This window comes from Sturnira hondurensis, unplaced genomic scaffold (genome assembly GCF_014824575.4).
Source record: "Sturnira hondurensis isolate 20B ecotype Veracruz unplaced genomic scaffold, ASM1482457v3 Scaffold0019216, whole genome shotgun sequence".
In the NCBI taxonomy this organism is placed as follows: Eukaryota; Metazoa; Chordata; class Mammalia; order Chiroptera; family Phyllostomidae; genus Sturnira; species Sturnira hondurensis.
In genome coordinates this window covers 7,633,171-7,659,971 of record NW_028091847.1, presented here as the reverse complement: position 1 = coordinate 7,659,971, position 26,801 = coordinate 7,633,171, and the positions used below count along the sequence as shown (strand labels likewise).

General features: G+C 37.5%; 1 protein-coding gene across 1 annotated transcript in view; it reads left to right on the top strand.

Annotated features, from left to right (window-relative positions):
• The window catches only part of SYT14 (synaptotagmin 14), a 237,278-nt gene that overhangs the window by 44,752 nt on the left and 165,725 nt on the right, over positions 1-26,801 (top strand). The window contains exons 3-4 of the mRNA XM_037027621.1: positions 14,164-14,328; positions 21,411-21,626. Of these exons, the coding sequence (XP_036883516.1) occupies positions 14,164-14,328; positions 21,411-21,626 (381 nt within the window). The remainder of the gene's footprint in view (positions 1-14,163; positions 14,329-21,410; positions 21,627-26,801) is intronic.

Here is a 26,801-nt window from a genome sequence, read left to right as displayed (position 1 = left end):
TTTTAAGCCAGTGTCCTTGGGAATCTCCAGCCCAGCTTCCTGTGCTCTCGCATCTATCTGTATATTTCAGCACTTCGTCACATACACGGCCATTTGCAGTTTCCTGACTTCAAGTTGCTGGGCTAGAAAAAGAGTATTCAGTTAGGGAAGGAGTGACTTGAATGGCTTCTTTGGCATTAAGCCTGGTTGCCAATAAGTGCAAATATGATAACACAGCAAGGTTGGTACAAGGCAAAAAACCCAAAACTGGTTGTGTACCAGTGTGTGCCTGAGAGATAGCCTAGGGGGTATGGTGTGCCATAAGACCTCCTGACTTACGTGGGCTTCCAAATCTTAACCTAGAATCTGTACCCTGTGTCCTAAGTTTGTTGATTAAACAGAAATTTCTTTGTAGAGAAGGTTGTGAGATTTATTTAGGAAAGCTAGACGTTATATGTTTTCCTTGTCTGCATAGTCATTCTTTTCACAGAAAGAAATTAGTAAGTTATCTTGACTCTTTTTTCTGAGACAATAAAGGTTGCTCCTTGATGTCAGGTATTTTTCTAGATAATTGAGAATTGGTATTTTGATAACTTGGACTAATATTTTTCTCATACGGTTGCCATGATTGTTTTTAAAAAAATAACTACCACTTTATTTACTTACTTACTTATTTAAGAAGGGAAGGGAGAAAGAGAGGAAGACAAACACTGATGTGAGAAATATTTGCTTGTCTCTCATATGCAGCTCAACCATACGCACAGTCCAGGCACGTGCCCTGACTGGAAATCAGACTCTGGTGACCCTTCGCTGTGTGGGGCGGTGCCCAGCCAACTGAGCCACACCATCAGGGCACTACTTTTTAAAATATGTTCACAAAATCATAAGTGATGTGTGTTTTGTTAGATGATTGTGATATAATGCCATGGATTGGAAGGTCTCTTTCATTGGAAATAGAAGCATTAATGAAGCAAGTTCAGAAAAAGCATTTTTATTTTTTTTAAAGATTCTGTTTATTTATCTTAGAGGGGAAGGGAAGGAGAGAGAGAGAGAACTATCAATGTATGGTTGCCTGTCGTGTGTCCCCTGCTGGGAACCAGGAACTGGCCTGCAACCCAGGCATGTGCTCTAACTGGGAATCGAACCACAGTCGTGTGGTTCGCAGACCCGCGCTCAATCCACTGAGCTACACCAGCCAGGGCCCAGAAAAAGCATTTTTATTTTTAGTTTTTTTCTCAATTTTTTTATTTAATTCTTTTTCAAGTACAGTTTTCTGTCTATTGCTCCCATCCCATCCCACCTCCCATGCTCCCCCCTCCCTCCCATTAGAAAAAGCATTTTTAAATTAATATAGGATAATGTGTATGTTTATCCCTTAACTATCTTATATATGTGAGACAGCCTAAAAGGTCTGGTTCTCCATTCCTGTTTTTATTTCTACCAGAGTGATCTTATTACTTTCATAGTTAAAATATTTATTGAATCCTTGTGGAATCCTTAACAATTTTTCAAAGGACTTCATGGTTTTGCCCTGGCTTGATATCCAGCTTTCTCTAGTAACACTTTCCGCCTTTTATTCTATTCCTTCCATGTGTCATTCTCTCTTGCCTGTGGGCCTTTTAATATAAATAATTGTCTTTCTTTTCACTTCATCTCTTGCTCTTTCTTATTCTAGAATCTTCCTATTTCAGTTTAGGTGTTCCTTCCTCCTGGAAGTCTTCTCTTATCTCCCAAATCAAGGTTAAGTTCTCCTGTAGTAGTTTATTGAGTCTGGGTTCAGGTACTAGTTTGTTTTATGCAGACTTCACTCTTACTGCTTGGTATTTATTGAATAAATTACGGTACAGTTAGTACCCTTCAGACTTTTCCACTGAAAGGAACGAGAACATCTATCCCCACGGGAACATAAAGATAACTATTAAAAGCATCAAAATTTCTAAAGGTTTTGTATTACATTTTTAAAATTTCAGCAAAATCTTTAAATTTTGTTTTTTATCAATTTTAAAATAAAAAGACTTTTTCTTACTAAATTATATAACAGCTTCATAAGTCTCCAACTAAAATAGACCCTATTGAAAGGTATGTCATGGTATACCATCAAATTTTTTTTCTCTGAATTTTATCAGTCTGTTCCTTTGCTTTTCTGTTTTGATTGCTGGATTCTTTCTTCAGCTGTGTGATGAATGCTGGTTTTGTTACAGTTGTTTTAGTTAACCTGTAACACCATTTCTTATTTTATAAAGCAATTTAAATTGAAATTAGTTCTTACTTCATTGGTTTAAAATGTGTATTTCCAACCTCTAAAGACCAAAACTCTGCTTCCTACTTGATTCTGCTCCAGCACTGCCATGCCTGTCCACTGATTGTTCAGTAAATCTACCTGTAGCTGAAATAAGGGGAATGTATTAGAGCTCTTTTAGAGTAATTTTTTTAAAAATTCAAATATTTTTGGCTTCATTATGTCCATTGGTGTACATGTCAATAAAAATGGTAGAAAGATGTTACTTTGCAGAATGGAGCTCCATATTCTTTATTCATCATGCATTGGGGATTCAAGTAAATAGTTTTTAGTGTTCAAGTTCCTGTATGGAAATGGGTACCTAATGTGATGTGGAGCTCGTATCACTACTATCAGGTGTTGGACCTGTTTAGTGGTAATAAGACTACATGATATGCTTTTAAGGTAGATGGACTTTTGATTGCATACATATGTATTCAGATACAGTAAACCCATATGCCGTGAACTATGCACTGTTTTCATCCAAAACTCTGTCTTCTCAAAATGGACCAAATTTAGCGGAGGGAAATTCTGAGGTTTTTTTTTAAGGTGAGCAGAAGGGTATTTTAATCATTTGGAAGAGAAGTAGTTAGAGATGACAACAGCAAGTGATGGATTAGAAGGTCACTTATCCTCTGCCCCCAACACACACAAATGATTAAATAGCTACAGATGAAAATAATTTGAGGAAAGCTGTGGGATACAGTGAAGAAGGTACAGCAATCCAGTGGGGCATAAAAACTGAAGAAAATCATGGAAGAGCAGAGGAAGCATTTTATTTGCATTACCTCATCCTCTAGTCCTGCAGAGCTTGTCACCAAAAGAGATTCCCTTGGCCATGACCTCCCTTTGGGGGGGGGGGAAGAATAGCAAAAAGACTCCAGCAACTTTCTCCACTAGTATCGAGGAACCCATTAGCCCTTGCCACTGCCATGGGCACTTGCAGCTTTTGCAATAGAGGACCTCCACAGTCTTCGCAACACAGACCAGATGAAGGAGCTGCCTAGAGTCGACCCCGTTGTATCCCCCTGGAGCACACACCCCTGTGTCTCCCACTACTTCCCAGGAACAGAGCCACCGCAGTAGCCTCACATGGGGTGTGGAGTTATCTCTGCTCCTCCCTACTCCCAGGCTGGAGCCAACATTATCCCTCTAACCTCCAACCCCCATCCTGGTGCCACTATATTAATGCCCCAGGTCCTAGCTTCACAACCATTCTACCTGCACCCAGACACTGGGGCTGCATCTGATCTGCCTGTGCCTGCACCTCAGGCCTTGGTGCTGCTGTGGATGTACCAATACATCCATGCCTTGGACTCCAGTTCCACTACTGAACTCATGTGAACACCCTCATATCAAGAGAGGTACTCTTGGCTACAACATTCTTCAACTGGGGATAAGGAAAGCATAAGGACCTAGCAGCAATTAAAATTATCCAGTCAGAAGAGAAGAGAGAATAAAAAAATAGTAAAGAAATTCTATGGGATTTATGGGACACCATCAAGAGAGCCATACATGATATGTATTATTGGAGTTCCATATGGAGAAGGTGGTTGAGGAAGGGGATAGAGAGGTTAATAATGATCATCATTTTAATAATGATTAAAAACTTAACTAGTTTGAGGAGGGAGGTAGGCATCCAGTTTCAGGAAGCTGAAAAGTTCCCAAACAGGATAATGCAAAGAAGACTATATTGAAACACATTACAATAAAATTGTGAAAAGTCAAGGACAGGGAATTTTGAAAGCAGGAAGAGAAAAGCAACTTGTCACATACAAAGGAACCCCTTCTAGGACTATCAGCAGGTTTCTTAGCAGAGAAACCTTGCAGGCCAGAAGAGAGTAAGATGATACATTCAAGGAACTGAAAGAATAATCCTGCCAACCAAGAACACTATACCCGAAAAAATATATATTGTTTAACCATGACAGTGAGATAAAGTCTTTTCCAGATAAGTGAAAAACAGAGGTAATTTATCACCATTAGACCTGCTATATAAGAAGTACTTAAGGAGTTCTTGAAACTAAAACAAAAATTCACTAAACATCAACACAAAAGCATATGAAAACATAAATTAAATTTTGTTATTGGATACACAATATAAAAAGCAAACTCTGACTATGAAAATACATTTGGGGTAGTAAAAATATAGAGTTTCTGTATGCAATTAAAGTTAAATTGTCATCAACTCGAATGATTGTAACTACAAGATATTTTTATGCGAACCTTAAACTAACTGCAAAGAAAAACCTGAAATAGATGCATAAGGATAAAGAGAAAAACAATCAAAGCTAATTACCACAAAAATGATCAGATAACCAGGAAAGCCACCAAGAGAAGAAGAGAGGGTCAAAGCATCTGTATAACAGGTAGAAAATAACAAACAAAGTGGTCATAGTGGCCCTCACCTACCAAAAATTACCTTATTTAAATGGATTGTAGTCACCAATCAAAAGACATAGAATGGTTGAGTGGATTAAAAAAACAATATCAAACGATATGCTACCAATAAGAGACTCACTTTAGATTTAAAGACACACATAATCTGAAGGTGAAGAGATGAAAAAAATATATTTTATGCAAATAGTAACCAAAAGAATATAGCAATGGCTATACTTATATTAGGCAAAATAGAATTTAAAACAAAAACTGACATGATCATGATTATGATCATACATGTAGAAAACCTTTAGGACTCAATAAAACAAACAAAAAACTTCTAGAACTAATAAGTAAATTCAATAAAAGTTGTGGAACACAATATTAATATAGAAAACAGTCATTTGTTATGTGCATACAAAAATGAACTGTTGAAAAGCAAATTAGGAAAACAATTTTATTCACAATAGCAACTAGAAGAATAAAACAATTAGGTATAAACTTAACCAAAGAGATAAAAGACTTGTACTCTAAAAAGTAGGCCATTAATGAAGGAAATTAAAGAAGACACAGATAAATAGAAAGACTTCCCCTGTTGATGGATTACAGGAATTAATATTGGTAAAATGTCCGTGCCATCTAAAATGACCTACAGATTCAGTGCAGTCCTTATGTAAATCCTAAAAATTTGCTTGGAACCACAAGAGATCCCAAACAAAGAAATTTTAAGCTAGAACAAAGCTGGAAGCATCAGACCAACTGACTTTAAACTATATTACAAAGCTGTATTAATCAAAATAGCATGATATAGCATTTAAAAAGGCATATAGATCATTGGAAAAATTAGAGAGCCCAGAACTAAATTTATGCATCTATTGTCAACTGTAGATGCATCCTTTTCAACAAGGATGCCAAGAACAAATGAGGGTGAAGAAGATAGTTTTTCAGTGATAATGTTGGGAAAATTGCATATCTACATACAGAGAAATGAACTAGGGCCCTTAATCTTAAACATATACAAAAATTACTCAAAATGGATCAAAAACTTAACTGTAAGACATGAAACTGTTAAACTACTTGGGGAAAACGGAAGAAGGTTAGCATTGGTCTGGGGATGATTTTTTTTTTTTTAAAGATTTTATTTATTTATCTTTAGAGGGGAAGGGAAGGAGAGAGGGAGAGAAACATCAATGTATGGTTGCCTTTCGTGCGTCTCCTGCTGGGAGTTGGCCTGCAGGGAACTGGCCTGCAACCCAGGCATGTGCCCTGACTGGGAATCGAACCTCGATCCTCTGATTCGCAGGCCCAAGCTCAGTCCACTGAGCTACACCAGCCAGGGCCTGGGGATGATTTTTTTTATATGATACCATAAGTAAGATAGTGAAAGCAAGAATAAAGAAGTGGGATTGCACTAAGTTTTAAAAAACTTCTACACAGCCAAGGAAACAATCAACAGAATGAAAATACAGTCACTGGAATGGGAGAAAATATTTGCAAACCATATATCTGATAAGGGGTTAATATCTAAAATATTACAAGTGAAATCAACAAACAACAAGTGCAGGCAAGGATGTGGAGAAAAGGAAACCCTAGTACGCTCACTGTTGGTGGGAATGCAGACTGGTGCAGCCACTGTGGAAAACACTATGGAATTTCCTCAAAAAACTAAAAGTGAAACTGCCTTTTGACCCAGCAGTTCCACTGTTGGGAATATACTCTAAGAATCCCAAAAACACTAATTCAAAAGAATTTATGCACCCCAATGTTCATAGCAGCAATAGCCAAGTGGTGGAAACAGCCTAGGTGTCCATCAGTAATTGAGTAGATCAAAAAACATTTACACAATGAAATACTGTGCAACAGAAAGAAATAAGGAGCTCCTGTCTTTTTCAACAGCATGAATAGAACTGGGGAATATTATGCTACGTGAAATAAGCCAGAGAGTGAAAGATAAATACTATATGATCTCACCAATAAGAGGGATTAATGAACAAAATTAATGAGCAAAATAGAACCAGAGACATGGAAACATGACTGATAGTGGCTGTAGGGGAGAGGAGAGGGGAATAATGGTGGAAAGAAGGGGAAGGGACTAGGCCAAGGACATGTGTGAATGACCCATGGGCATGGACAAAAAATATACAACTGAATAGCAAAAAAATTTGATTTAGGATTTTTTGTTGCTATTATGATATTGAATGTAATTTCAATTTATTACATGGTACTTAAAAGAAATATTGTTTCAGTCTGGTTTGACATTTGAAATAAATGGGGTAGAATTTTATTTTATCAACTTTGTCAGGTAACTTTTCCAGGAGGGCAGTTTTATTTCTGAAGTTCTAGGCATCACTGCCATCTGTACCTTTGCCTTTGTTGCCCCTTTAAGTTACTCAGCAATGGATGTATCACTTCTGAGTAAATGCTTTTTTCTTTAACTGATTTTTAAAATTAAAATTCAGTTAATAGTTATGTATTGCTATATTCCTTTCTTTGATTTGTATGCTGTCTTTCCAGCTTTGCATTATTTATAACACATTGTAGAAATTTCAAGGAAGATTTTATTTATGGAAGTAGTTGAGATGTTCCAAAAGGAAATTTAAAGATATCAAATTGATCTCTTATTTTTCTTCATTGTTTCTTGGAAATATTGATAAATTCTCTATTTTATGTTCAAACTAAAGCAAAACAAATTGTGGAATTTTTCTGATTAGAATATCAGAAAAATACTTAATACTTTACTAAATAAAAAGTTTTTTATTTTTACTGTTATCAGTATTTCAGTGTTTGTTTCATAATGGGTAGAAGTGAAAGTGTTTTATTAAAAATAAAAGTTGACGTCTTACATAGTTCACATTTTATTCAAGAGATAGAATTGCAGCTATTGAATGAATTATTAAAGTCTCCATGACATGTAGTTGGAAGACTAGTGTTTCATGCCCAGCAGGACAGATCAGCAATACAGACCTTACAATGCAAATTGTGAGTTGTTTCTTCTTATCCTTCTTTTTAAAAGTATTATAAGAAGCATGGGTGCTTTTTATTTAAATTTGCATATGAAATATAATGAGTAGAATAGTTTTATAAAATTTATCCTAGAATTTATAATTTGTTTTGATAAAAGTAAGTTTGATTTAGAAAAGAATATTGTACAAATAGATATTTAAAATATGTTGGCTTAATAAGTATTTCTTTTATACTTAATTTTATGTATGTCCTAGTATTTCTTAATAAACTTTACGTAGAAAATGTTCTTTTGTGATAAAATGGCAAGTCGAATTCAGGTGAATTCTGCGGCACTTTCAAGTCAAAATGGATTTGCTCTTTTACTTTGTAAGACTGTTCTTTTGTCATTTTCTTTCTATAGTCAGTTTATTTGTAGACATTAAAATGAATTTTACTGCTAATTAAGCTTGAATTTTGACAAAAATGGTAATTTTTAAATAAATTTCTCTTTTCTAAGTGTGTGTATAGCTATTTCTAAATATATAGTGGAGGTAACAGAGAAAGCCAGGTAAGTAGACATAACGTAAATAATCATTAATCTTCGATAAGTTAAACTTTGTTATTTTCTGGTGACATTATTGTACCTTGTACCCTGTTTTAATTTTCAGAATTGTCTTTAGATACTTCAGACAGAGGAACATAGGGCTCACAGAAACATTACCTGTATTTTTATTGCGCATTACTAATGAACGTCAACTTACTCTATAGCATACTTCAGTTTTTAAACTTTTATTTATGTTATTAACTTTTTAAACATGGCATATTAATAAGGATGTACCACTGATTTTGATTTCTAAGCATAGGGCTAAAATTTATCTTAGAGTATTTTGAAAAGCATCTTGAATATAAAAATTACGATTCCAGTTTTGTAAGTTATGTATTTATTTTGAGAAAGCTGAAATCGTTTGCTCTCTCTTAACATGTATAAAAGCTAACTACAAAATATTTTTCATAATATATGTGTAAGCCGTGTACTCTGATCACAGAGCTTTCCCTTCCTTCCTGCGTTGCAGGTTGGCACGTACGGAAGCAGTGTTGCTTGGAGTTTAAGACCATGGGCTCTGGAGTCAGAATGTCTGGGTTCAAATCCGGACTCTACCATTTCCTAGATTTGTGACCTTAGACAAGCTAATTACTCTCTGGGCCTCAGTTTACTAAGCTAAAGACGAGGATAATGTCCAGTGCTTAACTATCAGGAAATTGTTTTGAGCATTAAAGTTTAAAATGGAAGAAAGTATAACTACCAGGCAAATAGGGAGCGATGGGAATTAATATTTAACATTTTGGCAACAGGAGTCAGTGTGCCTGCATTCAAATCAAGATCCTATCACTGAATAACACTTTTAAGGTCTCACAAATTCTACTTTTCCTGAGCTTCAATACCCATACCTATAAAATTGGGCTCTATTGAGGTTGTAGCTGTGTGCGGTTAAAAGATTTCTGAAGGTCCTCCTTAAGTATCGTTTACTTGTCTGCAGTGTATGATCTAGAATATTCGACAAAAGTATGTTTATGTGTGGGTAGATTAACCAGAATCTTGAAATATTTATGCTTTATAAGCAGATTCATAAAATTAATAGAATTTTGGAGGTAAATCTCCCTCTTATCCTGGATGAGAACACATTTTATATCACTGAGGTCTAAGTTAGTATAATTTTAACTTTTTTAAGGTGTTAGAGCATTCATGTCTGTCTTTAGTTTAACTTTTTGTATTTCTGTTGTAGTTTTATGCAGAAGTGGGATTTATCAAATGTTTTTATACTTTGAATTGTTACTGGCCAACTTCTGGTATCATGTCATTTGAAGTAAATATTATTCTAATCCTGAAATAAGGATGAAAATGGAAGTGTGAAGCTTTTTAATACTTTTCTGTTAGAACATATGTTACTTATTTTTTTGTCTACAACCATGTTATCATTTAAAAATTTTAGGTATATAAACTCTTCGGTGAATGCAGAGAATGGACATTTAGTCAGGCAGTGGGTGGAATGGGAATTGTGTGAGTAGTGTGTTTACATTAGACATCTTTCCTCTTTTCTAGTGGGGAAGATTTTGTAAAATTTGTCCAGTGTCACGGCATCTAAAATATTTATCTAAAATTTTGTGAAATAAGAGATTTACCATTAATGAAGCCTAGCACCTATCAATCTCCAGTTTGGCTTGTGTTTGGTCAGTGAAGTCTTTCACATAGAATAGGATACGCAAAGGGAAAAACTCCAGATCTTTTATGCCTACGCTGGCCTTCGCCGGAGCGCTGTACTCATATTCCCCTCTTTACCGTCCACAGCTGAAACATCCTGCTCGTGTTGCTGAGGTAACACGTCAGACGCTAACTCTGCCTCTCCCCTCTGCTTCCCTCTGAGCCCCTTTCCCACACCATGTCTTCCCGTTTTTTTTATTTGGTTAATGGTGTTACTATGTACGTAAGCGAGAAACTTCAGAATTATCCTGAACTTCTTTCTTCACATGCTCTACATTGGGTTATCATCAGTTTTCCTTGAACAGAGACTAGAATTCCCTTTTCTGCCACCGTTGCTGCCACTTGATTTAGGAACTCGTTTGTCACCATTCACTTCCTGCCGTATCTCGGATTCTTAACTGGTTTAAGCAAAATAGTTCATTAAGTATAAAAGATTTAGGATGATACTGAAGGTTCTTTGACATTTTGGACCTTGCCTTCATCTCCAGTCACAGCTCTCCTGGTATATGTTTGTCTTTCCTGAACACACGTTCATTCATTTATAGATGTTTCTGTGACATCAGCTACATGGCATAGTACTAGGTGCTTTGAGAATACAGAGGTGAGACAGCCACGCCTGTGCCCCATTAGTGCCTGTGCATGCGTGCACGTTGTGTCTGTGTCCTTGACCATGCTGTTTCATCTGCCCTTTTACTGTTTCATGGAGTTCTGTTCATTTTTAATGCCCCGAGCCAGTGTCGCATCCTTTCTGAAGTGTTCGTAACTTCCCTGGGTTGTATTTCTTCTTTGTGTTCCAGTAACATACTGAACTCATACCTCCATTACAGCCCTTACCCTGTTGTACTTGTTTGTAGCTGATCTTTTCCCCTAGACTGAATTTAAAAGTGGGACGGAGGGGGATGAAAGAGGAATGTAGAAATAGGATTGAGGCAAGAAGGGAAGGAGAGAGGAGAACAGGAGGAGTGGTATGAGCAGTAGTTAAAAACCCAGACTCTGGAGCCAGACAGGGTTCGAGTCCTGACTCTTCTACTTACTGACTGGGCACGTTGTGTAATATCTTTGTACCATAATTTATATTGGGATAATACTACTAGTATAATGGTGAAGATTAAAAGAGTTAACATATACGAAGTGTTCAAAACAGTGAGTAGCACATAATATATGCTGTATGTCTGTTGCTGTTTTTATTAGCAATAACTAGTCTTCTTAAGTGAGTTGAACTTTATTTTTCCTCTTTTAGTTTTCTGAGAAGAGGGAGGATTTTCAGGCTGCGCGCCGTCTAACCCTGTGTGTTCACTTCAGGCATCACATTTCTGAGTGAGAAGGGGGGCTCCTGTCCGTATCCGCTGTTTACAGTCTAGTATTACAGATAGATACGGTGAGCATTTTGCTTTTTCGTAAAGTATATTGAGCGTTTTACCTCTTCATACCAGGTTCTGTCTTGCTTCTAACCTTCCTATCTTTTAGAAATTCTGGTAATTCTTTGTTTTCATTATTATCTCATCCTTTGGGGTTGATGCGTAGTACCACTGCCTTTGCCATGTATTTTATACCCTGTTATTAAAATACTGTTCTCTTCCCTTATTTTTCTTCAGCCTGGAAATGAGAGGGGCAGGGCATCGTTGTCTTCTTGGTTTGGGTAGCAAGAGCTGTTCCTCAGCATCAGCCTTGTATTCGTGGAGCACTTCTTCCATTCTTGTCACCTCCTCCCCTCTCTCCTCACTGTCCCTCTCACACTGTCATTCTTTGCTCCACCCTCCATGACGATACTATTGGCCCAACTTTGACTAGATACAGTGTCATGTCATATCTACACCTGGGATGCCTAGCTTTCACAAATAAAATAAGTCCTGGAGATGAAAGCACTCATCGCTGACTGGTTGGTGACTTTATTTTAAAAAGTGAGTTAGATGCCAATTGTTGTGGCTCTTCTGATAAAGAAAAGAATCTTGAGGGAGATGACGTTTAGTTGCTGTTTGAGCAGTGGAGGAAGAAAGAGTAGGTTGTAGAGGGTATTTGAAGCTTAGGCTTTATTCTCAACTAATACTTGAGGGTTATATTGAAGGCACTGGGGATATGAAACTTTAGTTCCTGTTAACTCCAAATGATTGGTGGAGCGACAAATAATGCAGACACTGAAAGGAAAGAGGAGGGGTTGCTGAGGACTGAAGAAGTTGGAGAAGATTTTGTGTTTTCATGCTAATAAATCTCTGTGGATAATTTCATGTATTCCTTTAAATAGTTTTTTGGATTAATTTGAGAGAGAGAGAGAAACATTGACTTGTCATTCCACTTCTTTATGCATTCACTGGTTGCTTCTTGCATCTGTCCTGACTTGAGATTGAACCCACGGCCTTGGCACATCAGGATGGTGCTTTTACCAGCTGAGCCGCGTGGTCAGGACTGATTTCATGTGTTCTTCTGAGATGGTGTTCTTCGAATCCGATAGTTCGTTACAACAAAGTTTCATGGAGTTTGTAGAATATACAGTGATCTCTTATCCCTGCACCTTTGCGTGTGCTGTTTCTTCTGCCTTCAGTCATATTAACTCAGGTAATTCTTCCTAATCCTTAAAATAGAATCATAGAGGTCACTGCTCTCAGAAGAGCTTACTTGAACTTTCAACACTGGATTACGTGTTTCTGTAGGTCTCGTAGCCCCTGTTCTTCCCCAGGCACAGCCTCTGTTACGCCATGTTGTAACTGCTTTCACCGGACTGTCCGCGGAAGACAGAAACTGTGTCTGTGGTAACGCTTGGTGTATGGCTGCTGCTCCAGAAATGGTGGGTGGGTGGGAGGGTGGGATATGGGAGAGAGGAGACTTGCTCTTTCCAGGCAAGGGGAAGAGGTTGGAAAGAACAGGGTTTGTGGTAATACTATGTAGCTGATTTTGAGGCAATGAGTAGAACCATTTGATTGGAGTGTAATATTAAAAAGAGAGGCTGGAGCTTTGAATGTCAGATTAAGTCCAAAGATCACGTAATAAAAAAGGGCCGCTGAAGCTTTTAGGGATGAGAATAATGACATACATTCCTTATATATAGAATATATATATATTTTAAATATATTTTATTGATTATACCATTACAGTTGTTGTTCTATTCCCCCCTCCATTCTCCTCTACCCTGCACACCCCTCCCCCACCATTCCCCCCCTTTAATTTATGACCACGTGCCTCAAGTTCATTAGATTCTATATTTCCCCTACTATTCTTGCCCTCCCCCCTATTTTCTACCTACCCTCTATGCTATTTTCTGTACCTTCTCCCCACTTCTCCTCCTCCCACTCCCCTGTTGCTAACCCTCCATGTGTTCTTCATTTCTATGGTTCCACTCCTGATCTAGCTGTCTTCTTGGTTTGCTTTTGTTTTACGGGTGGTTGTTGATAACTGTGAGTTTGCTGTCCTTTCACTGTTCATATTTTTTATCTTCTTTTTCTTATATAAGTCCTTTTAACATTTCATATAATAAGGGCTTGGTGATGATGAACTCCTTGAATTTGATCTTATCTGAGAAGCACTTTATCTGTCCTTCCATTCTAAATGAAAACTTTGCTGGATAAAGTAATCTTGGATGTAGGTCTTTGGATTTCATGACTTGGAATACTTCTGTCCAGCCCCTTCTTGCCTGTAAGGTCGCTTTTGAGAAATCCACTTACAGTCTGATGGGAACTCCTTTGTAGGTGACTGTCCCCTTATCTCTTGCTGCTTCTAGAATATATACATTCTTTGTATACTGCCCTGGCTGATATGGCTCAGTTGGAGTGTCATCCCATACACCAAAAGATCACGGGTTTGAATCCTGGTCAGGGCAGGTATCCAGGTTGTGGGTTTGATCCTTTGTCAGCATTGATGTTTCTCTCTCTCTCTCTCAGCAATTAAAAGATGTCCTTGTATGTGGATAAAAAAAGAATATACATTCTCACAAATTTGATTAATGTCAAATTTGTGCATGGAAAATACTTGTGCATGGGAAATATTTTTTGTGATGTTTGTATTTTTTTTGTGATGTTTGTATTAAAATTTTTGTAATACTCTTCAATGAACTAAACATTAAACTGCCTAATTTATAGACTCTTTTAAGATTGTCGCAATGTAATTTCTAGGGAAAACTTTTAGAAGAGTTGAATAAATGCTGTTGAGTGAATTGAACAATTCATTAAATTGTGCAGTTGTTTTTCTTGTAAACTAAACACTTGTGAACTATGATAGTTTAAAAATATAATTCAAATAAGACAGTAATGTAACATTTCCCTGGGGGTTTTCTTCTTGCTTGTAGCTTAAAGAGGAATAAATGCTTACAGCTGTGACTTTCTTTCTCCTCTAGTCTCTCCAGAGGCGGTTGGATTTTTGTCAGCGGTCGGGGTGTTTATTGTCTTGATGCTGCTCCTTTTGCTCTATATTAATAAGAAGGTCTGTTTTGAAAATGTTGGCGGGTTTCCAGACCTCGGTTCAGGGTACAGTACAAGGAAGAATTCCCAAGACAAAATTTGTAAGTACCATCACTGCTTCTCTTTGTTCTTTATATCTGTACTATCCTGTTGTTTTATTAACATATAATAAGTAGTTTGGTTTTAACATATACTGTAAACTAGTGTTTGGGCTAGTCTGTGAGAGTAGAAGACTGTTAAGTGTATTAGGTTCAGTTGTCTCTCTGTTGCCCACCAATTGCTAATATATTGGGTAAAGGTAGATTGATACTATTACAAAGTAACTTTGATCTTTCATCTGTAAGATTTACTCTTTAGAATATAATACAAATAGATAGGCTTTAAAAAGAAGGGAGTGTCTTGTTACTTTATAGAGCTTAAATCTCTTATCCGAATAACTCTCTAGTTAGCTTGTTTCCTGTGTGCCTAGAAGGCTTTTGGAAGTATTCACTCTTTCCTTTACCTGCTGTTGAAATCTCAGCTGATAGATAACTTTAGTGTTTGGAGAAGGTTATTTTTTTTTAAATAACTTAGTGTATAGTTAAAGTCTGGGTATAAAAGTTACTGCTCTTTTCCCTTCCTTGTATCACAGGGATTATACAACTTACTCTTACTCTGTACCAGGAAAGGTGAGGCTCTGTGTTCTTTCTCTTACGGGAAAGCTTTCCTTGGAGTTATTTTTTAAAAATTACTGCGTTCTTTGCTAAGTCACTGAGTTATTTCCAGTGACTGGATTATGTAAATGATAACAGAAGAAACCTGACCATTATAAAGGCATTTGTTTAGAAGAGTTTTGAGGAGCTATAGCTGAGAAACTTTGCTTTACTTGTCCATGGACATATGTTTTTTCCTGATAATTTAAAAAGTGATAGCCTCGTTTATAAAATCTGTTACTGAATTACATCTGTGACTCGCATTAGTACCTTGTAGAACTTTACATGGTTGGATTTATTTCTCATATTTCAGCCCTGCTTTTGATCATTTGTTTAGAATGAACTGGCTACAGATAGCTCTTCGGGCAGCCTCCAGTGCGTCTCTGGAGAAGCATCTCTGTTGTTTCTTTGGTCTGATGGCCTGTTCACACGTTAAACATTATGGAGGGGCCCCGAGGGCTTCTGCCTGAGAGTTGTGTCTGTTGACATGTAGCGTCTAGAAGTTAAAGCTGAGAAGATATAAGAAGATTTTTAACAATTTATTAAGAAAGCAGTAAGCCTGTTACTTATTAATAAAAATAATATTTTAAATTAACAAGTGTATTTGTTAAAAAAATTGGTGAGAAAAGTGACATTGTTTAAATTTTTGGAAGATCTCTAATGACTGGCATAGAAGAAAGAAACAGCTGAGTTCTCACATTTCCTTCATTTCGTCTCTCATGAAGTCTCCAGAAAACTCCTGTGTTCATTTGTGAGCAAATGAAAGTGGAAAAGCTAAATACTCTATCTTCTTATTTGTGTTATAAAAATAGTTTTGACCTTGAGGATCCATTGGAAAGATCTCAAGGACCTTCTTAATTTTTCTGAGCCTTGTTTTTCTTTGACTTACTAAATAGGAATAATAAATGTTTGCCTCCTAGAATTATTGTAAGATTAAATAAGGTAAAGAGATATGAATATTTCTCCATAATATTTTTTTTATTTGAAATGATACTGGTAGTTTGTTAATAAAATAGGGTAGTTCCCTTATTAATAAATGAACTAAAAGTGTATAATAAAAATCCTTTTTATACTTCTTCTTGCAGGTATAGAATTAAAAACCAATAGTATTTGAGGGGAAAATATTGTCTTGCTGCTGTTATGATAGCTATGGAGTGGGAAAAAATGTCATTACATTTAAAGCAAGTGGTTTGATTTTTATTTTATTTTTTCGGAAGAGTGTTTGCTTCGACATGTTTCTTCCAGTGCATAATGCATTTGCAAAAAGATTTAAAAAGTCACTATATGAAATACTAATATCAAGCTCATGAGTAACAACATTTGAGTAAATGTGAAATTGAGATTCCAAAGTGGTTAATATTTTGAGAAGAGAAAAGTTCGTTATTGCGCCTTGTAGGGACAAGGGAGTAGAAAATGGCATTCTTCAGAAGTCTGCAGCGGAGTCTGCCTTCAGTGTCCTCTCTGGTGGACACGATCAGTAATGCTGTGGAGGATCTGACCAGTGCTGTTGGGGAGGTCGGCTGTACTTTGTCTGATGTGGTCACTGAACAGGTGACAAGCATGATGAATGGCTTTCGCCCAGAAGAGGAAAGCTCTTCAGCAGCAGAAGGTGTAGATGCTTTTAAACAAGAAAACACCACGTTCCCAGAAGTCTGCAAAGACACGAGTTGTCAGAAAACACCATCCAGTTCAGAGCACAGAGCAAACCAAAGAGATTATTACAATGCTTCAGTTTCACAGAGGCACGGTCAAGGAGCGAGTGAAGAAAGAGTACTCCAACATACTGATGATAGGCAGCAGACGGTATCAGAGTGTCCAGAGACCAGTAGTGCTGGTATTTCTTTGGAAGGCCATGTGAGGGATGCTGGAATATCACGTAGGAAGCAGAATGCAAAGGCGGGATCTACTGCTCAAGAACTTGGACGTGCTGACAGATACAAAAAAATTGGATTGGGGATTTCTGGTAATGGCGAGAACGATGTAAAGGAAGTAAGGTATCAAGAAATGAAAGAAAATCATTTAAAGAAAGCTGAAAAGCATATTAAAAGTAAAGGGTCCAAAGGGAATGAGTATTCAGGAAATGAATGCTTTCCAAAAGATACTTTGGCAAACAACAGACCTGTGGCGCAGAAATCCAGTAGGAAAGAAGATGGACATCCAGCATCCTCAACTAATTCTAAAGATAAGTTACTTGGAAAAGTCAGAGAACGAGTAAATCCAACAAAATGCTACAAAGTGAGAGAGGACATAAAAACAAAGAAAAATGAAGCCATTTCTGCCAGAAAAGGAACAGCAAAGAATAAAGATGAAAAATATTCTAAGATAAAACCAGAAAAAGGTGAGGTCTCCTAATGTGGGTTTGAGTGATAAAATTTCTCTTGATTTTTCAAATTAGGAAAATACAGTCCAAATTTCTGAACTTTCTATACATGCCTGTATATCTGTTTTGAACTTTCTTGAATCTTCTTACTGGGAGACATTTTTAAAATCATTGATTTTGTTTCTTACATCATTTCGAGAGTATCAATGCTATTCGTATACCTCTAAGTTAGGTATTGCCCCAGGCTCTTCCATTATTTGGCCTATCTTCAACAGCCTTAGTTTTTCTTAATGTCTGTTTATTTTAAACCAGAAACTCCATGGTTTTCTTAAGTAGCGTGCATCCTGTACTTGGAGTTTATTTGGTGTGCTATAGTTGCATTTAAAATTTTTATATTTTAGCAGCTAACCCCGAAGTCCTTTGTACAGCATTGCTCTTCAGATCTATCCCAGTAAGGACGTAAATCAAGTGTTTTGTATTTTTCCTTGAGAGCAGTAGATTTTACTTTATTGAGTAACATGCTTCAGGCTGTGTGTCTGTTCACTTAGCCATGCCTTAAGAATTATATGACAGCTCTGTGTCTAAAGTGAGTGCACATGAGCAGTGTATTACTATTCCTGAGTTCTCTGTGTAGCATTGAGATTCCGAGTAAGCATTTCTAATTTTCAGCTACAACATTTGTAACAGTTTTCAGTACAATTAGTTAACAGTTACTTGGTTTGGGTTGCAGAATTGCTTCATATTAGTAATCATTTCTGGTAGTACCGTAATCATTTCCATTTACTGCTGATCTGATCGTAAGGCCTGGTCATACACTGGCTTTCCATAAAATATGCATGAAAATGCATGAAATATGCATCTGGAACTTTTCTATAAATTTAGATTCTTATGAAAAAGAAAATATGAGTAATATTAGGAATGAGGAAGACTTTTCAGTTCTGCTCCATGACTTTATACAGAATAAGGAGCTGGTATGTATCCATCATGTGAGTGTTATTTAAATGACGTGATAGAGGCTGATCCAGGACGAATGAGCTGACTCAAAAGGAGCACCAGGTTTTGGAAATACTGGCAGTGCTCCGTATCTGTGGATTCTGTGAATTCTGTAACCACAGATTCAGCCAGCCACAAATCAGAAAACAGCATTATTCCAGAAATTTTATAATTTAGATGAAATAAAAATAATTTCTTTTTAAACTTGAAATACTTAGTCCAGATAATAAAAAGCTTGAATAACAATATATATGTATATATTTTAAAAGTGATACATTGTTGCTGGCATGTACTATACAGTTAGGGTTATGATTGTTGCATCTGTGTTGAACATGTACAAACCTTCTTTTCTTCTCATTGTTCCCTACCAGGAGTGTCCAACCTGTGACCCATGGGCCACATAAGGCCCAGGATAGCTATGAATGTGGCCCAACATAAAATCATAAATTTACCTAAAACCCTTTTTTGCTCATCAGTTTTCATTAGTGCTTGTGTATTTAATGTGTGGCCAAAGACAACTCTTCTTCCAGTGTGGCCAGAGACGCCAAAGGGTTGGACACCCACCCTCTTACATAGCATTTACATTGTATTAGGTATTAGAAGTATTCTAGAGCTGATTTAAAGAACACAGGAGGGTGTACATAAGGGACTCAAGCATCCTTTGAGTTTGGTATCTGCAGAAGGTTCTACAATCAATCCCCTGTGGATACCAAAGATCAACTCTTTGTTCCTTTTGGAATCTACTCTGCTAGCAGCCTAAATGTCAGATTCATGTGTTTTTGGTAGCCTTGCTATTCTATTACTTGAAGTGGCAAAAATACAGAAAGAAATAAGAATTAAGTAAAGTAGTTTACAAATTAGTTTATTCAGAAAAAACAGTAGAGTTTGTACTAGTAATAAATACTTCACAAGTAGCAGTACAGAATTTTTAATTTTCTTTGATTTGTTTTCATTAAAAAGCATGCTGGTACCCAAAGAAACTAAATACCTCTCAAGTAGTCAAGGTTATAGACAATGCTAAAAGTAAGCACGTTATGTTCTAAAAATCATTAAAAAATTATTAGACCCATGCATTAATCCTTTCACATACTCAACTGTGGTATTACTGGTTCTTGTGTCCTTGGTTCTGACATAGAGCTTATCAGGCACAGAAAGAGGAGGAAGAGTTTCCTTTTCTATTTCCGAGTGCAGGGCTATGTCAGGCAATGTTTTGCAATAGGTGGAGTGTGACTGGAATTTCTAGTTGTTGCCCACAGTGCTCTCCTGCTGCCTGAAGACCACTGCCGTGGTGTTCCCCAAAGCGCTGAAATTTCTGAACTGAGAGTCCAGTGCCTTGGTTCCAGACCAGATCCGACATCATCTTTTTACCGTCCAGTAGAACTTCCTGCAGTGGTGGAAAAGTCTGGTTTATCCGTATTACTTGGTATAAGAGCCACCAGCCACACATGGTGATTGAGCACTTGAAATGTGGCCAGTAGCCCTGGGGAACTACGTTTTAAATATTATTATTTTTAATTATTTAAGTAGCTGCGTGTTGCTAGTAATTATAGGTCGGGCGATGCAGAATGTGACATTGGTGATAGTTTTACCATTTTACGACTTTATTTTCCTGAATTAAAATGTTGGTCTTTGACTACTGACACTCAAGTTCCCTTACCTCTAATTCTAAACATTCAGTTTTTATCCTGTATTGTAAAATTACTCTTTCTGCATCTCCCCACTTGAATGTCAAACCTTGATTTCTTCAGTGCAGATGATCTCAACGGAGTATAAAGAGAGAAGGATCTAGACTGAAGTCATAAATTCTACCTGTTGTGTCTTTTCATCCTTCTAGAGTTGATTTATATTCTACGAGGTTGCATCTTGCTTTAAATATATCTCAGTATGTTGAAGTTTCAAAAATTTTACCTTTTTAAAAGTTAATAACTTGTACTTTTTAAAATAATGTATACCACCTAAAAATTTTATGTGAAGTATGGGGAAGTTTTCCTAATAGTTTTACCACTTGCAGATCTGTTAAGTTTGTTGCATATCTTTCCACACATTTTCATGTGTGCATATAAGTGTATACTGCATGTAGTGTGTATATATTGCATGTAAGGGGGTGTGTGTGTGCATTTTTAAAATGAGACCATAAATATACCTTTTATTGTATAACTTTCCCTTTTCTCTCAGCATAATGTTACAGTTACCCTTTCCCTCCCAGGGAAGTACTAGTGGTTGTTCACCTCACTTTTAAAGACTGCATTGTGTATTAGTGCATCAATGTGTCACAGTTTACTGAACCAAGGCCCAGTGGTGGATGTGTAGGTTTTATTATTTTTGTTTTCTTTTACTATCAAACACAATTCAGTGAACTGTCTCAAGTGTGTACCTTTGCTCACCTGTTAACTATTTTCTTAGGCTGAGTTCTTAGAAATGGAATTTTTAAATTCTTAGAAATGGATCAAACATTGTGTGGATTGAAAAGCTTAATATATATTACCAAACTGCTCTCTAGAAAAGTTCTACCAATTATTATTTCGCCACTAATACAGAGGTGGGCAAAAGTCAGTCTATAGTTGTAGTACAAGTAAATAATACAGTAATTAATAATTAATGCTTATGAATAAACTGTTGTGTGCGCTCACAACTATAAACCTAGTTTTGCCCACCCCTGTATATGTTTGCCCATTTCTCTTTCATTGCTAGTGCTAGGAGTTGTCACCTTAAACAATTTTGGCTAAGGTGGTAATGAGTGTCTTTCGTAACATGAATTATTTGAGTCAGGTCCACATGTTTTGGCAATAGTAACATCTTCTGTGTACTGCTGATGGTGTAGAAAACTGATGTAAGGTGGCCCATTCTGTTATCTTCTTTATGTATAACATTGTAGGGAAATCCCTGTGACTAGCATTATTTATGTAATTAGAGTGTATACATCAGCCTTTTTCTGTTAAAACATAAAATCTAAATCTTGGGTTTTAAAAAAAATCTTGGGCTTTTTAAGTGGAAAAATTATACTTTTGTGAAACTGAAAACTCAGATTGTGTATTTGTATATGTATGTTTATATATATTTGTATATGTGTATATGGATATATATGATGTGTGTGTTACATATATGTATAAAACTGTGACAAATTCATGTCCTTTATTGCATTAAAATTTTGATTTACTCTCCCTGTCATTGCAAATAGATAATTCCTACATGGACAAAGATGAGCATGGTTCATCCTCTGAAAGTGAAGATGAAGCACTGGGTAAATACCAGGAGGCCCTATCCCGAACACACAATTCCAGACTCCCGCTGGCCGATTCTAGGCAACAGAATTATACTTGGGAAACAAGACAAAAATACAGTCCTCTGTCTGCAGAGTATGATGGATACAGTAGTGAAGCATCCATGGATGAAGGTAAGATAGGCTGTTTATTTTTTAGATGACTCTGTCGTATTAGATTATGTGTGCATACAGTGTGGGCATCTGTGGTTGTATAATAAATAGCACACATAGTAGAGTCATGTTTCTGGGGATATAATATATTCACATTCATATCTCTGGGCTGAAGACAAAAACCACAACCCCCAAGAGCAAAACACTAAATAATTTAAAGTCCCTAGTAATTCTAGCTCCTTTCCACAATGAACATACGCTAGCAAGCCTGCCCTGGAAGATGTGGCCATGCTGTTCTCCCAGATGAAATCAGTTCCTCGTACCTGCTACGGGAACCGATACAGTGTAAGTGTCTCCCGTGCTGATATGGTCCCGGTGTGTAAATGTGTGCTCGTTCCTTCGGTATGGCCTCTGGACAGGAGCCAGAGACTTCGGCGGCACACGGCAGCCGAAGTGGCGATCTGTGTCTTCCGTGTAGGAGGGGAAACTGTCGAGGTGGCGTATTGAGAGCTGATACTGTATTACACTCTGCTTCAAGGATGATTTAAGGACTTTTCAAGATTATCTTGTTTCTGATTGATTTTTGCCGTGTGTACTGACATTGGCTTTAGACCTCAACCTGTGTGGAAGACATAAGTCTATTCTCACATGTTTTTACACCTTTCTATAAGAGAAATAGAAGAGATTTTACTATTAATTACAGCATATTTTCACATTTAAGTAAGTTATTCATGTGCTTAATATATGCCAACTCATGTAGTAATTATTATCTTTATACCCTCGTCTAAAAAAAAAGCTGTGTATATCTTAGATAGCATTTTTACTTTTATACCAAATCATCCTTAATTTTATAGCTGTGGTTTGTGTTTTAGGGCTTATTGCAGTTAGTGCTTCAAAGGCTCACCCCAGCACATGGTGCAGTCCAAGGAGCTGCGTCGTCTTTCTTTGCATTTGGCTCACTGCCAACTAAAGACTGATAAATCTCATCTTATTTCTGCCAGTAATCAGATATAATAAGAAATTAGTGAAGAAAACTGAGTGATTTCTATACAGAAAAATTATCACGAAATGCTAGGGAAGAAATAGAACATATTAGACACGGACTATATTCTCCCATCCGAGTACTAACCAGGCCCGACCCTGCTTAGCTTCCGAGATCAGACGAGATCGGGTGCGTTCAGGGTGGTATGGCTGTAGACTGGACTGTATTCTCAAAAATACCCTTCTAGTATTGAAGAACGTAAGACGTGTGCTCACAAAGGTAACTAAATAATGCAGAGTGGCAAAGACAGTCCCCAACGTCTTCACGCCCCTGGTACATGGATAGCAGAGCAGAAAGAGAACGCGTTTTAAAGTCAGACCATTTTTCACATTCTGGCTCTGTGACTTAACATAATAGCTATGAAACCGTGGACAGTAGAGTTAATTGTTCATAGATTTGTTTTATTGTCTCTAAAATGTAGATAATATCTTTGTGATAGGGTTGTCATGAGCATTGAATGATACATGTGGTAGTTTTCAGCATAGTGTCTAGCCGCTAATAGGTAAGTGACCAGTAAGTGATTGCTGTAGATGAGGGCAGGGAAAACAGGGATGGCGATGAGCAAGGCTGAGCTTGAAATTTGTGGCCCTAGACACTTGCTTTCTGTAGCTTGTTTAGGAGTTTTGTTTTTTCCTCTTGATCTCTTCCACTTCACTCCCTGTACTTCTCTGCTGTCTCAGTTGCCTCTTCCCTGCAGTCCTGTTACTCTGGTGTGGCTCCAGGTCTGAGGCCAAAGCAGGAAGGAGAGACGCGTACCGTCTGGCCCTCCTGATCTGGCCCTGACCTTCGAAAGTGTCCTGGAGTCACGTCTTCATTTCACTTTACCTGTATGGGACCCATTTGTACTCTTCTACCATTTCTACCCTCAATTATTTGATAAATCACCCAGGGTAGATTGAGTTTGGGCATTCTGAAATTAGATTTATTTCATAAACACTTATTGAAATCTCTTTATGTGCCATGCTAGATACTGTGGGTAAAATATGGATAAAATGAGCTTGTTTCAAAGAGCCTAAAACTGGAGGAGGAGGACGATGAGTATATGTGTAATTTAATGTGATAAATGGTCTACTAGTTTCATGAACAATGTACTGTGGAAATACAGATGAGGAGGTGACTCAGACCTTGGGAGGTAGGTTTGTGAGGTATGGAATGAAGTCTTCGCAAAATAGCTGAATGGACTCGAGTGAAAACTCTTTCAACAGCCATGGAGTAGTGATTGTGTGAAAGCAGAGGAGAGTGTATTTCATTGTCTAATTATGACCTGTTTCTGGAGAATGGGCAGATAATAAGATTGAATGCCATGCTCAGGATATTGGACATTGTCTTTCAGGAAATCAAGAGTCCTGGAAGGTTTTTAAGCTGGACATTGTAGCACATTTAGATCAGTGTATCTAAAAAAATTATTTAACTATTGTATTAGAAAATGAATTGGAAGTAGTAGCAGCTGGAAGCAGGAAAGACCAGCTGTGTAAACAGTGATGAGATCCTCATTGGCAGTGATTTAGGGATACAGAGTTCATAGATTTAAGGGTACTCTCCTTTGTGAATGACAGTGTGTGTAATGAGTGAGGAATCAAGATTTTTAGTTCGTTTAGAGAGCATCGGAGATGTGAGTTTGGCGAGGAGTTAACTTAGTTCGGGTCATGCTGAATTTAAAGCGCCTGTGGAATCTCCTGGTGGAGGTGGATATCCTTAACGTTAGCATTTCTTCGTTGGAATTTGGGGTGGGGAGAGGATCGGGTCATGATGTACGATACAGTAAACTAGAAGATATTTTTTATCATAGATTACTGCTATTAAAAATCAAAGATCATTGAGCCCAAAATAGATTCAATAAGGGGAGGAAGAACAGGAAAATTTGATTGGAGAGGGAGGTTTCAGAGTTCAAGATCTTAGGGAGAAGCAGTTTCACGTGATAGTAAATTCTGAACATGCTCAAAGATGCAGAAGTGCTTATTAAATGCTCAAAGGTTTTAAGGCAGGGAGTGAGGTAGCATCCATCAGGGAAGGTATGAGAGCTTTAGAGAAAATGGCACTTGTGTTCAGCTTTGAAGAGTGGTGCAGAGTTGGCGACTAGGTTAAGTAGAGGCGTTTTAGAGGGAACCTCATAAACCCCGAGGTGAAGAGGGGTGAGTGGTAAATGGAGAGGTGATTGCAGAACAGAGACGTCTGCTTGATGTATCTACACCTGTAGTGTGTCCAGAATGTGTCCAGCTGTGCAATATGAAAAATAGACATTTATTGAAGAAGATACAAGGAACATTGTACGTAGGACAATTTCAGTCCCCTTCAAAGTAGGCACCTTGGGACCTCACACAGTTCTAGTCACCATCAGCTGCCCTGTCTTATTTTCCTGAATCTGAGATCTCTTCCCTTTCAAAGCTGATTTTAGTTTTGGGAAAAGCCAGAAGTCACAGAGTGCCAAGTCTGGGTTACAGGGGGCTGAGTTACCTGGATGATACAAAGTTTTATGGAAAAAACTGCATGAGATGTGTGATGCGTGAGCAGGCACATTGTCATGATGAAGCTGCCAGTTGCCCATAGCTGTGGCCTTCAGAAGGCCACAGCTAATCATCTGATTAGTTTTCGCAGAGGAATGTTCAAGGTTAACACAAAATTTGATGCAGATCCCTTGCTCTACTGGCTCAGTCCTTTTGAATGCAATGGCCACACAGTATACATGCTCAGTGAACGGTGTCTGCTGCCCCCCCTGACTAATGCAGTGAAGTTGTCGTTGTTCACTCATGTGCATTCCAGTCCACTCTTCCTGGTGCCAGGTTATATGGATGTCAGGCAAACTGTTCTCATTATTTAACAACGCTGCACTTTTTTCAGAATGCCATATATGTGTGGATATGTGTGTATGTATGTTGGAGGTAAAATGGGAAGAGAGAAGAGGTCTAAAGCCTGGAGTCCCTCTCTGACTAAAGCTTGTATTTAATTTTTGAGTCAGTGAGAAGTCACTGACAGTTTTTCACCAAGGGACCATGTTTAGGGATGTGCTTCTGAAAGATTAATTTAGCAACAGGGGGACTATAAGAGGACACAGTTAAGGAGGTCTTTGGAGTAGTCTGTGTAAAAAGTGGTAGAGATCTGAATTACAATAGTGGCAGTAGGAATATAGGAGGTAGAATTTGCTGGATTTGGGAACTGAATGTATTTGGACCATTAAAAAAAGGAGTGTCATGTATGATGCTGGTTTCCAGCATGTGTGGCCGGGACAGTGGTTTTCAACCTTTTTTGTCTCATGGCACGCAAAGACTAACTACTAAAATTCCGTGGCACACCAAAAAATACAGTTTTTGTTGATCTGACAAAAATAGGTATAATTTTGATTTATTCACACCAGACAGTTATTGTGTTGGCTGTTGTCATTTTTTAATTTGACATTCTAAAGGAAAAGAGGTCAGTGCCCTTGACTAAATAGTCAGGTATTGAATGTTTTAAAAATTCTTGAGGCACACCAGCGTGCCTCTTGCAGCACAGTGGTTCAAAGTCACTGAAGTGGGGAAGTGATGGGGTTATTAATGCAAATAGGAAATCCAGGGATCTGTTTTCTGTTGAGAGTGGAAGGACGTGGGGAGACATAAAAGTGGTTTTATACAAATATACACATACGAATGGGGTTAGGGAGAGAGGTGTTCAGATTATATATGCTTAGAGAATAGAAACCATGGGAATATGTTAAATTGATGTGGGAGAATATGGAGAGAGAAGATCAGAGAATCATTTCCTTTAATTAACAGTAGAATTCAGGATGTCACTTAAACAGAGAAGAGAAAGTAAAAACATAAAGTAGAAAATCAGAAGAGGGTTGTGTTTTACCATGGAACGAGACTTGTCTGCTTCAGAGACGGGGAAGGTGAGAATTCATATAAGCCCCTGTCCATCGGAAATTGGTCAGTAACTTTCCATTCAGGTTTAAATTGGGTAGATTAATAAGTTTGATGGAATGTCGTTAAGGAGAGAGGAAGTGGTAAGAAAGCATACATTTGCTGCCTATATTTTCTTACCACCTGCCCTTTCCTTACTCACTTCCGGAGTCAAAAAAGAGACGTAGTTGTAATCCAGGAGCTCATCATCTCGCTCCAACCAAGAATAGTCCCCTGGCATGACGTACTCTGGCCTCACTAGTGCCAGTAAGGAGCCCT